This window comes from Prosopis cineraria, unplaced genomic scaffold, assembly GCF_029017545.1.
Source record: "Prosopis cineraria cultivar Desert tree isolate PC_DT_omini unplaced genomic scaffold, ASM2901754v1 PC10, whole genome shotgun sequence".
In the NCBI taxonomy this organism is placed as follows: Eukaryota; Viridiplantae; Streptophyta; class Magnoliopsida; order Fabales; family Fabaceae; genus Prosopis; species Prosopis cineraria.
In genome coordinates this window covers 3,022,518-3,035,332 of record NW_026555341.1, presented here as the reverse complement: position 1 = coordinate 3,035,332, position 12,815 = coordinate 3,022,518, and the positions used below count along the sequence as shown (strand labels likewise).

At 37.7% G+C, this 12,815-nt stretch overlaps 2 protein-coding genes across 5 annotated transcripts; both read right to left on the bottom strand.

Annotated features, from left to right (window-relative positions):
- Positions 1–1,235: 1,235 nt before the first annotated feature.
- Positions 1,236–5,487, bottom strand: LOC129321656 (protein TIC 20-I, chloroplastic-like). 4 transcript variants are annotated; one of them, XR_008596055.1, is made up of 5 exons: positions 4,355–4,404; positions 3,904–4,179; positions 2,609–2,760; positions 1,546–2,244; positions 1,236–1,443 (listed from the first exon to the last, which is right to left on the bottom strand). XR_008596055.1 is itself a non-coding variant. In XM_054967510.1 (4 exons), coding segments are annotated over exons 1-4 (1,074 nt in total). In that variant the 5' UTR covers positions 5,332–5,487; the 3' UTR covers positions 1,236–1,600. The 4 variants fall into 4 exon arrangements, 3 of the variants coding, with proteins under 3 accessions (XP_054823485.1, XP_054823484.1, XP_054823486.1); XM_054967510.1 differs by lacking the exon at positions 4,355–4,404 and adding an exon at positions 5,330–5,487 and having other exon boundaries at positions 1,236–2,244; XM_054967509.1 differs by having other exon boundaries at positions 1,236–2,244.
- Positions 5,488–6,426: 939 nt separating this feature from the next.
- Positions 6,427–11,387, bottom strand: LOC129321655 (uncharacterized). Its single transcript, XM_054967508.1, has 13 exons — positions 11,006–11,387; positions 10,411–10,449; positions 10,162–10,304; positions 9,864–9,939; positions 8,738–9,029; positions 8,540–8,649; positions 8,356–8,403; positions 8,062–8,268; positions 7,682–7,783; positions 7,415–7,548; positions 7,150–7,300; positions 6,767–6,901; positions 6,427–6,690 (listed from the first exon to the last, which is right to left on the bottom strand). The coding sequence occupies exons 1-13, from the start codon at positions 11,200–11,202 to the stop codon at positions 6,666–6,668; spliced, it is 1,659 nt and encodes a 552-aa protein (XP_054823483.1). The 5' UTR covers positions 11,203–11,387; the 3' UTR covers positions 6,427–6,665.
- Positions 11,388–12,815: the final 1,428 nt, after the last annotated feature.

Below are 12,815 nucleotides of genomic sequence, written 5' to 3'. Positions count from 1 at the left end.
AAATGAATGCGTGATGTGTCGAGTCCGAGCGGGTAGAGGAGTCCGGGAGCAGACAAGACTCGTTACATTTTCATTCAACACTAAATCATCAACAAAGGCAAAGGGAAAATGGGAGTCAATAAATGATGAAGGGTGGGCGGCGGACTCATCTACTGCCGCTACATTGGGGTTCACGTTACCTGATCAATGGTTCTGACGATCTGAGAGATATGCCTCATTCTCGCGGTTTTGCTCATGGCTTCCGTCAGATCGCTCGGTGAACAGTACACTCATCCGACTCAACGCCACCCAATAAGTTATTTTTTAACTAACTTAATAAAATCCAAACACTGTAATTGAAATAAAAAGTGAGTCGAATTAAGGTTTAAATTCTTATTAAAAAAAATACTCACATCTATCATATCTTAAATAATATTGCTTTTAATAAAAATAAATTTATAAATAATAAAAAAAATTGTCTTAAAATTAAATTACCTTTCAAAACATTATCAAAAGGATATTTCTGGAATGAATTATTAAACGCTTTGCAAAATGATTAAAAAGTACTTATATTAAAAACTATGATTTTTTTCTGAAATACACACAATACCAATATACAAGATTGGAGGGAGTGTTCCATATCCCCTTAGCTTCCCCCTAAAACCAATTCACCACCCAAAAAAAAAAAAAAAAACCACCCCTCAATTTCAAACTAAATAGATGCCTGCAAAGCAAAAGGCAACGGTAAAATATACAATAAAAAAGCCTAGTAATTTTCACTTTTAAATTTATTTTTATGCTGATTACTCTAATCGAATAAACTACACAGTTGATTTTAAATTTGATACATTATTACATAGAACGGGTTTGCCATCAGATAACCTAAATACTTTTTAAAAATCCATATTGTAGGAAATAGAATCTGATGTATTAATAATGTATTTTGATATTACGTGCATCAACCTGATTATTAATATTGATTAATTTTCAATTTTTTAAACATGTCTTATTGTATAGTATTTTCTTATTTTTAATAAATATATCAATGTGTCATTTAAAATTAACAAAGTGACAACATTGCTTCATGATGACATGCGTTGCACCATAAGGTGCCTAGTACCTCTCAAAATAAATCAAGGGACAAAATTGGTCTTTAACCACCTTAAATATCACAAATTGCATGCTATGGAAGAGGATTCATTTTGGCTTGATTATGCCAAGGGGCGCCCAAGATGGTGCTTGAGAAGTTAACGAAGTACAATAAGAAACAGAATACTATTTGAAATCACTTAATATGGAATTACAAAACCTCCCCTTGCAGACTAGACTAGATCATAATTTCCAAAAAAGTAAATCAATACATAATCGGCTCTCGCGGTGCCAAGAATATCTGGGTAATTCCATGGGTTAAGCATGTCCATAACATGTTTAAACCTGCCCTGCCCGTGGAAACGAGATCAAAGGCTGACATATCGTAACAAGAAGAATCAGGACTACGAAGATTACAAATGAGCAAATCTAAATTTGCATTAAGAAAATCTCATACGGTTTACGGGTTCTGCTTACCAAAATCTGTGATACAAAAGCAAAATCCAAGCTAGCCTTTTCTACATCTTCCTCCTTAATCGTAAGGAATTTGGATGTATGCGGCATCACATACAAAAGGAACATCAGCATACATCCCAGCAAGAGCACACCGTATACACTCCAACACTGTAAACAGGTAGGCAAAAGCTACAGCTGTCCAGAAATGCATTCCTAGTTTACCCCAGTAAATTGCTAGAGGCATCCAACGGCTCACTGTCCCTATCACCTGAAGTGAAATCTCCAATAACATTCCCATCACAACATGGAACCGGAAGAAGTGAGGCCACTCTTTTCTCCTCACAATTCCGAGATATGCAACAAAAAAGTAAGCCATGAGGAACCAGCCCGGCAGACTCCCAATTGCCATAAGGAAAGGGTATGTCATGAATTCAAAGTTTTCCAGAAAGGGGTGAAGATGGTATGCTGTCTCAGCGTACATCCATGTCTCATGAAGAGGCATAAGGTATGGGAGGCATGCAAGAGTCCTCCACCACCATCTCGGCTTTTTCGTCATGGCAGGATAACGGAAGCTATATGGGACATCCTTTGATGCTTGAGGAACCACACAAAACCTTTTTTGCCTAGATGGCAGGGGGATTATGGGATACAGAAGACGAAGACTTTGACCCCCAGTTAAATGTAGGCTTGATGCAGCAGAGATGTTTGAGCAAGGCATTCCTGTGAGAGGAATTTAAATGAAATAAAAATATCAAGCACGATTATTACAAAGATTGGGTAGAGTAGACAGGTGCCTGACTTAGAACGTCCTCAATTGCATACTCACACCCACAATCAAAAGGTTTTCGATGCTACAACTATGAAAGATTAGCAGATCTTACAATAAATCCAAACCCATTAAGAACTTTTTTTCCAGATGTCACGTGAAGAAACCCATCATGCAATACAACTTACAATGACATTTTCTCGCGAAATAGCAAGCAAAGGGGAAAAAGAGAGTAGATTTATGAGCTCAATAGTTCAATTCATATCATGTTAAATAAAAAGAGGTAAAGTTAACAAACAAATTAAACAAGCCATATACCTTTCGGCAACCAGGACTTGCGCCCTAAATTAGGCCCCCAGGTACTCCGGATGCTTGAGACAGCAGCCATAGCTGGCATTTGAGAACTGCGAGAGAACATAGGCCTAGCAGGTAGGGGCATAGGGCAACCATTTCGTATCATGGTCAAACACCTGATAAAATCATTATCACAGGAACAGGCATTCATTAATAAACACTGGAAGAAAAAATATTAATTAGAAAATAAAATAAAAATACTTATAAAAAATCAACAAGTAACGGCTCCAACATGTTATCATCATTTAAAGGATTTTAGTAATGGCATTGGTTTCCTTAAAAAAAAAAAAAAGATAGGGCATGTCCGTTTATCCAAAAATCTCTTGTGAAAATATATTTCTCATGATCTTCGAAGTCCTCAGATTTTGAATTTGCTAACTCAATATATAATATCTTCAATAGGAACAGTTATCATAATAGACAATCAACGATAAATTTTAAGGTCATAATATTGACAATCATATCATATAACTATTGAACGTATGGGCATCCTTTCCGATTTGTTCTCCACATGAAATGAAATATCGTCATATGCTAGCTTCCTAGTGAACTCTATCCTGGATTTTTCTCTTACCCTTAGGGTCAATGTGTAATTCTCTGCATTAGTTATAATCTCTGTTGTTGTCTTTGAAGCACTCAACAAACATGCAATTACGATGAAATAACTACAATTATTGACTCCAAAAATGTTTGTTCCATCATCAATCAAAAATTGACATGACATTAGGATCTCACTTACGTCATAAAGCACAACAATTCACGAAATTATGAAAAAAAGAACTCAAATAAAATGGAAAATATAAACAAAAAGAAACTGATAGAATCTGATTTCTGGAGGTGAATTAGAATTTCTATTGAAGAAAGTAACGCTAGAATATGAAAACATTCGTAGCTCCAATAGCATAAGAGAAAATAATCTACTAGCAAGGGTTGTGCAAGAATCTCACTCTTCCAAATCTAATAGCCAAGGAGAACCTCCAAAACACAATAAACATCAAAATGCTCGTCTACAACCTCCATAGATACAGCCCTATTCATAGTGGAGAAATAAACAATTAAGTAAATGAAAAAAAAATAAACTTCCAGGACTCCTAACAAGTAGGTAAGTGGTGTGAGCAGACCTAGTGCATGGGTAAATCTCATAAAACTCCTTCACCACCAACCCCTGCTCGCTCACTATCCACTTTCTCCATATTCAGTCACGTGGTAGTATATCAAAGACTTTACACGAACCAGGAAATAGATGGAGGAAAGCTTACCCGAATTTGAAGTGAGCGCCGCAATAACGATGACTGGGCGACGAAGATCCACGGCCACGCTGGGAAGGAAGACTGGAGAGGCAAAGAACGTTAATGGAAAACTGGAGAGGCAGGCAGTGGAGAATTTCTTCCGAATCTGCAGAATGGAGACGATGACAGGTGGTGGAGATCCAGGGCAAGGCCGAGTGAGACCCTGAGGCGAGATGGTCACGGCGGCAGCGGTGGGTACGAGAACGAGAACGAGTGAGGGCGGCTGAGGGGGTCCGTTCTGCGAGCCTGAAAAATTCTCGGATTAGAATTAGAATTAGAATGAACGGACGGTCAGTATCTGCCCAAACTAATATAGTTTCAATTTTTTCCAAAAAAAAAAAAAAAAAACACATCTAAACCGTCGCGAACGGGTTAGCGCAATACTACACTTGTAGCCTGTCCCACTCTTTTTGCTGTGGACCTAGTTTCGCCTCTCTTCGGCCCGGACCGGCCCATGTTGAAATGCTCGGCTAGGATCGGACTGGGCACCCCAGATCACTGTGTACAATGCACATCCCTTTTTAATTTATACGCGTTAGTATGGCAAAACTTACAACTAAAAATCCAAATAGTGAAACTTGACTAACATAATATAGTTGATAGTTGTGTGAAAAATATAATTATTGCATAAAGACTGGCTGCATCATTTGCTCTGATCTTTTTCAAAATTTTTAAGACAAAATCATCTCATCTCTATATGTAAGAAAATAATCATCTCTTCAACGAATTTATACTGCTGGTAAGTGATGTTTGCCTTCAAGCTTGTAGGAACCAGATTCAATAAAATTGCTAGCCTTGCAGCTTTGTGAAAGACTGCTTGTCCTTGTAAAATAAATGGGTGGTTAATTTATTTTCTTCTCTACCGGATGTGGATACTCTAAAATGCAAATCTGAATTCCATTGAGAATAAATAATTCATGTTGAATATCAAACGAATAACCTTGGGAAGATCAGCTACATAAAGAAATGATAAGCAATTATGACAACAGATAAACTAGAATGCAATTGTTGGCATCGCTCCAACGCCATGTGATGCCTCCATCGCAGTGAGAGGCCAGACCATGACACTGGTAAAGAATGAAGGAATCTCAAAGTGAGATTAATCTTTTCAACCAAGATCGTAAGTAGCACGATGGATATAGTTTCAATTTCATCAATTCTTTCTGTCCACATTTTTTAAATAGTTCCCTATCATATCTCTTTGTGGGCAAACAGAGATCATGTGGAGTACAATAGGAAGTACAATTTTTTTTTTTGGAGCAGTTGATTTTAATTTTTATATACAATATGAAAAGGTGAAGGCTTTTTTAATCTATTGTGGATCTGGAAACCGTATTCACGGAGATTCGTTGGAGCAATAGCTAAAACTGAGGAGTGATGAAGAGGAGCTACTTACATTCCTCTTCAATTAACGCAGAAACTTAGGCTTCTTTAGACGTTCTAAAAACGGCATCTGAGCTTGGACCTTGGAGTGAAAAGAGTTTAATGTGGAAACTGAATCTTTAGAAGCCGAGGATCAATCTCCTTTGCAGCGTTGGGACAGTAGATTTACGTCCTTAGAACGAGTTGATCTGTAAAGAGAGAGGAAGATTAGACATCCTTACGTGCAGCGAGAAGCAGATGATCTTGCCAAAGATTCACACCGGTATCTTCATGGGTTCCATCGTCTTTATCAGTTGCCTAATCTCAGGGAAGCTAATGCTTTTAGTAGTTCTAGTTCTCCCGAAGCCGGTGGTAACGCGTAAAGCAGTCAAGACTGCTAGTCCATGAATTATTTATAAGGGAAAAAAGTCAAACGAGCAATTCCAGTGGCCGCAAGAGCCATTCCAATTGAGGACAGTTACATTAGCGCTGCTGGTCCACTGGAAAACCACATCCTGAGAAGTGGGTTGAACTCAATATTGATGGTGCTATCTCGATCAGAGGGAGAAGAGCTGGACATGGTGGTGTGATTGGGATGCTTCGGCCAATTGGATTGTTGGCTTTTCATGTGTAATGGGAACCTGTGATGCTTATGTGGCCGAGGAGTAGTCTCTTCTTAGGACTCACGCAGAAATATCATTGTGGAGTCTGATTGCCAGCAGTTGCTGCATGAAATGATATTGTCTTTTCAAATGACAAGCAAGATGCTTCAATTGGTTCTATTGGTGCTTCTATTGGTTCATAGGGAAATTATTAGCCTGCCACAACGTCAATGAAAAGTATATCCGTCGCGAGGCTACGCAGGTTGCTGATTGTTGGGCAAAGTACGGAATTGACAGCATGGCTTTCTTTGATACGGTTCCTCCTCAGTTACAAAACATTGTGTTTAGAGACAGACTCGGGTTTGAATCCCCACCCTCTTAACTTATTTTTCGTATGGGCTTAGCCCTTCTATGTTTACCTAAAAAAAGTTAGGTGAGCGCAAGCGATATTCTTATGTTTAATTAGATGGGAAAAGACGGGGCTTCTCATTAATTTTTCCTATAATTTAGAATTATGACGCTGCACTGGTTTTAGTAAGTCAATATATCATGCCACTCAATTTCTGATGCATCACCAAGCAAGTAATTCCCTCTAAAAATGATCCATCCTGTCACGTATAACAAAATTACCTAATACACTAGCAACACCGCACTCAATCAAGGACATGACTAGCGTCCATCTCCAACCCTTGGGAGAAGTTAAATCAAATATACAAACTAACTATACCAAAGAACCTCTCCTCTGCTGTATGATCACCCAATCTTCAATCAGCGTCTTGAACGGTTCTTAAACCTGAAATGGCAGCAATTAGAACAAGTATTGATGCACATGGGACAGTGTCAAATTTCACAGCAAACCAAAGCCTTACCTGGGAGAGTTGGAAGGCGACCGAGACCTTGAGTGAGGGCGAGATTGAGACCTAGACCTGGAGCGAGAATGAGACCTAGAATAGTATCTTCTTGAACTTCTGCTTCTACTAGGACTTCTACTACGCCTGTATCTTCTGCAGTTAATCATAATATTAATACTTATACAATCAAACCAGAGTGGGAAAATTCAGGAAGACTTTCCAATGGAATGGCGATGTTAGCTATGGTAACTGTCAACATCTCCTCTACAACACTTTATCCCCAAGTAAGCAAACAAGAACTTAGCAAACTACCACCAACCTCAGTCAAATCAAAAGTATTAATTTAGACCTGGAAGTTAATTCTAGAGTACAAGCACATCAGCCACACTGGAACTAGCTACCTTGGGGGGGAACGGCTGTAGCTCCTACTGCGGCTCCTACTGTGGCTACGGCGTCTATACCGACTGAGCTGGCTAGTTTCAGCAAGTTTTTCCAGCCTCTGCCGCTCCTGTTCCCTCTTCTTAGCTAGTTCCGCAGCAGTATCTTTTTTAACTGCAAAAGCAATAATTTATACTTATATAAATGCCAAGAGGATCACACATGAAGACGGTGAAAGACACTGAAGGATTAATTAATGTATAACTAAAATCCATAATTTAAGCATACTTTGCTTGTTGAGTTGCCTGTTCATGATCCTTTTAAGTCTCTCTTGAGGAGTTTCTTTCTTCTCCCCTTGATGCTGCTTCATGGGTCCTCCAGATGCACTTGCCTTACTTAGCTTTGCTAGTCCTGAGGACGTACTGTAGACAAAGGATAACTACTTTTAGAAGCAACAATTAAGGTCCTCACATTTCACATACATACGGAGTGAATGTAAATCATCAATAAAAATGAAAAACGACTGATATTGTTATTCTAAATATTTTGGCATACTTGACAGATGGTTTTAACACTTTGGTGCCCATATCCTTATCAATAGATACACCAGAAGCAGGATCCACATGCAAAGCCTCAAGTATGCGACCAGATGATGGCCTGCAAGAAGGCAAAGGAGTCAGAGAAAACCACAGCAATTTTTCCATGCAACGCAGGAAGTTATGTAAAACTTATTTTGCCAAAAAAAAAAAATAAAGTCAGCTTCAAAAGGGAAGCCTCTTCCCTCCTCCTCTCTGCAGTTACCCTGACCATCCTAGTCCTGATCTATTCTAAACCACAAAACAAATTGCCTCAGGCAACAATGTGGGTGATATGCTGCAGCAGAGAAAAGACTGTCCAATCTATCTTGGCAAGAATTAAAGGTCCAGTGCTCCGACCGGTTTAACTTATCAGCAAGGGATGGAGATGGTGGTGGGGAAAATCTCTCAAGCTTGGGTTCATCTGCTTCTCCAGAGCCCCCAAATTCAGTGATATATTCTATTTTAGGAGTCCGTGATTTGCTTCGGTAGACATCATCAGGATACCCACTACGAGAATAACGCCTTGAGTGTGATGGAGAGTAGGACCGTGATCTGGATCTTGACCTTTAAAAGGAAAAAACTTAACTTCATCAAAGGAGATATCAATACATATAAAATCTTCAACAGAAACCAGAAAAAGCAGGGCTTTACCTTCTAGAACGAGAATAAGCTTCATAAGTAGGACTTCGTCTTGGTTCCCTAGAGGTAATTAGGCACATCATTAGCACATATTTTTTTTTTTAAATCAGACAGTCATCCCATTTTTAGTAGGAAGCAGAGTGTCATTTTTATTCACTCAATAGTCAATCTAACATATAATCTCAGCAGTCTCTACCGGTAGGGATCATGATGCAGCACACGAGTTCCAGAAATCCGAGCAGCTTCTCTCTCTCTTTCCCTTTCAATCTGAGAAGCTTTCCTCCTTTCCTTACGACTCAATTTCCTCTACAAAATTTTGCAACATATTTTCAGAAACATCTACCAAAAGCATCATGAAATATGAATGAAAGTCCTGCTTGATCTCTCAACTTACAATTGAAGGATCTCCTTTGATCACCTCTTTTTGCCTTTTTTCTTCCTCCTTAGCTTTCTTATCCATATAAACAAGCCATCCATACCTCTTAACCCCATATTCTTTTGCTATCATTTCCAATCCTTCATCATTGCTATCATCACTATTGAAGTCCTCTTCATCTTCCTCATCTTCATCTTCAGCATTATCATCATCATCTGAAATTTGGGATTCTTCTTTTCCATTCCCATCATAAGAAAATCCCACCTGCGAGTAAGAACCTTTGCTAGCAGCAGGCTGTGACAAGTGAGACCTACAATTGTGCAATAAATAAAAGGACCATCAGATGAATCTTCAAGAGATGACCCCATAAAACATCATAAGAAGTTGAAGAACATAGCTCTCAACATACACTAAAATCAACTATTTGCTACACCAGTAATATCTATATATTTATGACCTAAAGCAACAAAAATTATACAGCTTAATTCAAACAATACTTCAGAGGGGAAAACAGAATATAACTTAACATTGTAAATGGAAAAATCAACTGAAATCTCAAACAAACTGAAACATTGATGGCTTCGACCAACGTTGCTGCACTGCACCCTAAAGAATTAAGCATCACAATGGTATATGTCCACAGCTATATTTAAAAGAGATGACTCCAAATCCTTGTCCAGAATTACTGATTTCAATCAGTTTGAGGAGAATGGAACGCACACTATCTTAAAAATTATGAGAGTTAAAAAATTAATCTTCTCCAGAATAACAAGGCAGTGTTAAATAAATAGTCCGTGCAGACTAAATGCATTTTTCTGATAAAGAAACAAAATACTGCCAGCAGGCATTGCTCGATTTCAAATTTCCAAGAAGTAGACTTAAACCTAAGAAATGTTTGCCCATGCCTACCAATAGCACTACCGCCTCTCCACCAACAAATAATCGGATACATGCAGAACACATCTGCTAAATGTAGTCAGCATTGAAATAACTTAAAAGTCATACAAATTTTGAATTCTTGATATGCTAAATTTATTCACAATTAATTCCACCCAACAAGTAAAAAGTATTGGTCCCGTCAGGTATACCATTATTTATATGGCCTTATGAAAAGTAAGATAACAACAAAGAAATCTCATCTAACCTATCTGATGCAAATGGAGCTGCTGCTTTGGCCTCCATCTCTTGATTTACATGTAGCAAAGCCTCCTCATCAATAACTGTTAATGTAAAAGCTTTGTTTGTTAAATCAACTTCCAATTATATGGTGCAGCAGTCATATTGACTTCGAAACTAAAGAAACTTCTGTCTTGCATTGCTTTATCATTAATTCACAAAGTGTGAGTAATAAGAAAAAGGATGGAGGAATGAAAGAGGTAAATGAATAGTCAAAGCTTTTCAGACTCAAAACACTTTTTGTCAAGAAATAAAAAAGTACCGACATCCTCTATGCCGATGCTTTATTAAATCCCGATAACGCTCAAAATTAACAAACTCTTCTAATTCTTCTTCTTCTTCTGACTTTTCCTGCACACGCCTAGATCCAGTATCCCGAATGAAATCAAGGAGAGCACGGCCATCAAATCTGATCAAACAAAGGAATGCAGTCAGTTCTACAATATCAATTAAAAAGTTACAAAATACAAATCTTACTGCTCCAACAATCGAGGATAGTAGAGAAAACCTTGCACCTGTCAATCAAAATATCCTGTTTCCCATTCCATGGAATCCTGAGACAGAAATTATTCATTAGCTATTCATAAATAAATTACATGTTTCACAGACCATGACAGGGCAAGCACTAATCAGTACTCGTTATAGTATAACAATCAACCGCCCCCCCCCCCAAAAAAAACAAAAACAAAAAGAACCTAAAAAAGGCAGGAAAAAATTGGGCCTTGGAACATTCTGAAACCAATATTGTAGCCCCACGCGTTCAACCCTAAGCCATAAGTAATCATAAACATGCTATTATTCTTTCTCAGATAATTGCTGTTTCAACAACCAAAAATTAATTCCATGTTTGCAGGACCACTTCTAAATTTCAACACTTAAACTATATAACTTCAAGACAACGAAGCTTTCCCTTCCCAAACAATCTAAAATCATAATCCATAACTCTAATTTAGCTTCCGTGCAAGACTAATTAGAAGACCATATGTATTAACAGATGATACTCAAGCCATGATCCTGAACAAACATCCATTCTAGTTCCAAAGCGTCCGCATTTGATCCCACCAAGGAACATGTTAAAGAAAATGAACGTATTGATATGTAGAAACTGACAGGCCCTGCTGATCCTGGATGGCTTGGTAGAGGCCATCGTCTCGATAGGTCCGGCAACGAATGCCAATGGCTTGGATTGATTGCTGAGGATCACCACGCCTCTTGGCCAAATAAACAGCTCGCCTCTGAGCTCTCTTTCGAGCCGCGTCCATCATGTCGTGGACCTTCCTCTCCGACCTTCTCGCCTCATGCCACATCTTCTCTCTTCAGTCCGATCGATTCCGTCGATCTTGTTTATCACAGAAACCCTAATTCCGTTCGATTTTGCCTACCGATTCCAGCACGGTGGAGGACAGCTACATATCAGATGACAGTGATGACACGCAAGTGTTCTTTCGCAAACGCCGTTTCGTGACACCCTTCTACTTTCACCTCTAGGCTTCAGCGTTGGACCCGGATCTTGCTGAACACACTTAAGGCCCAATAAATAATTACTTATCTCTTTCTTAAATTTCTAAGAAAATCTGTACTACTAGTCTACTAGTATTAATTTAAAACATTTAAGTACAACTGAGCATAGCTAAGCAAGTAAAATTTCGACACACAATACATATGCATATAATTGTTTAGTTGGAATAGATCCTGTGAAAGATATAGTATTTTCATTATTAAAAGTCTAGCGAAGAACATGGAATTGTGTTGAAACCTATTTTGCCCCTGATTCTCTTCAAATAAAAACTAAGTTATAGTTAAAATTTTAAGGATAAATTAGCTTACTAGCCGAAAAAATTTTATACTCCAAAAATATGGACTAAATTTTTAAAAATTTAGGAGTATGGTCGGTTCCTATTGATATACAAGAGATTTATTATTAAAAATTATAAAAATTATAAAAAGTTTATCATTGTTATACAATGATGTATCATTGATAAATATAATAAACTGATTATAATGCAAATATATAATAAATGTTAGGCGATTGTTTGGTTTAGTCTTATAACATGAGTTATATATGCAAAAGTTTCAAAATTTAATTTAATATAGTTTATAAAAAATAATATGAAATATAAAAAATCTAATAAGATATGCTATAATTAAGCATTTGGACGGTTGGACAGTTAATTCTCCTAAAATTTCACACAACATTTGAAATTCACATAAACCATTATGCTCATACCCCCACCCAAAATGCAACCACATCTGCCTGACACAGTAAATAGCTTTTTTGGCCAGAAAAAAACATTGGTATTTAAGTAAGCAAAGGCTTAAGAGGCCCGTCCCAAACAAAAGTATCCTCAACTTGTAATGTGTTGGATGAGTTTGGCAAGATGCATAAAGCCCTAACATTGAGGTGTGTTTGGTTGGAGGGGGGCCCCTCCCCTCCCCTTGTTTGGTAAGATGGAGGAAAGGGGAGATTTTTTAAAATTTTCCTTCCCCTCCCTTCCCCTTAAACCAAACAAGGCCTGAAGAGTGAGCTTGGTAAAATGCGCTTTTACTATCCTAACCAAAAGAAAAATGGTTTGCTTTGTAGAAAATAATAATAATAATAAAGATAAATAGTTTGGTTTGATGATGTCTTTCACGTGTCGGCACCACAAACTTGGCTTCCACTATAATATTTTTGTTATCTTGAAACAATTTAAAAGTGTTGCTACATGCTTGAAAAATGTTGCCTAAAAGTATAGGCAACAATTTCAAGTGTTCCCAACTTCAATGTTGCCTATTATTTTAAGTAATGATTTTCTTATCTTTGACCACACCATTTGAAAAACTGTTGCCTAAAATTATCAAAATAGGCAACCATTTTTGGGAGATTTGTTGCAACAGTTTTGAAATGTTGCTTATTATGTAAAATAGGAAAAATTTAAAA

What these genes read in the sequence shown, in the direction of transcription:
- LOC129321656 (XM_054967509.1), bottom strand. Translation starts at nt 4,389, where the DNA reads ATGGGCCGGTCCGGGCCGAAGAGAGGCGAAACTAG. An exon ending in CCGAAGAGAGGCGAAACTAG is followed by an intron (nt 4,180 to 4,354) that starts GTCCACAGCAAA and finishes AGAATTTTTCAG; the next exon opens with GCTCGCAGAACGGACCCCCT. An exon ending in CAAGTCCTGGTTGCCGAAAG is followed by an intron (nt 2,245 to 2,608) that starts GTATATGGCTTG and finishes TTCCTCTCACAG; the next exon opens with GAATGCCTTGCTCAAACATC.
- LOC129321655 (XM_054967508.1), bottom strand. Translation starts at nt 11,202, where the DNA reads ATGTGGCATGAGGCGAGAAGGTCGGAGAGGAAGGTCCACGACATGATG. An exon ending in CTGCATCATGATCCCTACCG is followed by an intron (nt 8,404 to 8,539) that starts GTAGAGACTGCT and finishes AATTACCTCTAG; the next exon opens with GGAACCAAGACGAAGTCCTA. An exon ending in CAGGCAACTCAACAAGCAAA is followed by an intron (nt 7,301 to 7,414) that starts GTATGCTTAAAT and finishes TTGCTTTTGCAG; the next exon opens with TTAAAAAAGATACTGCTGCG.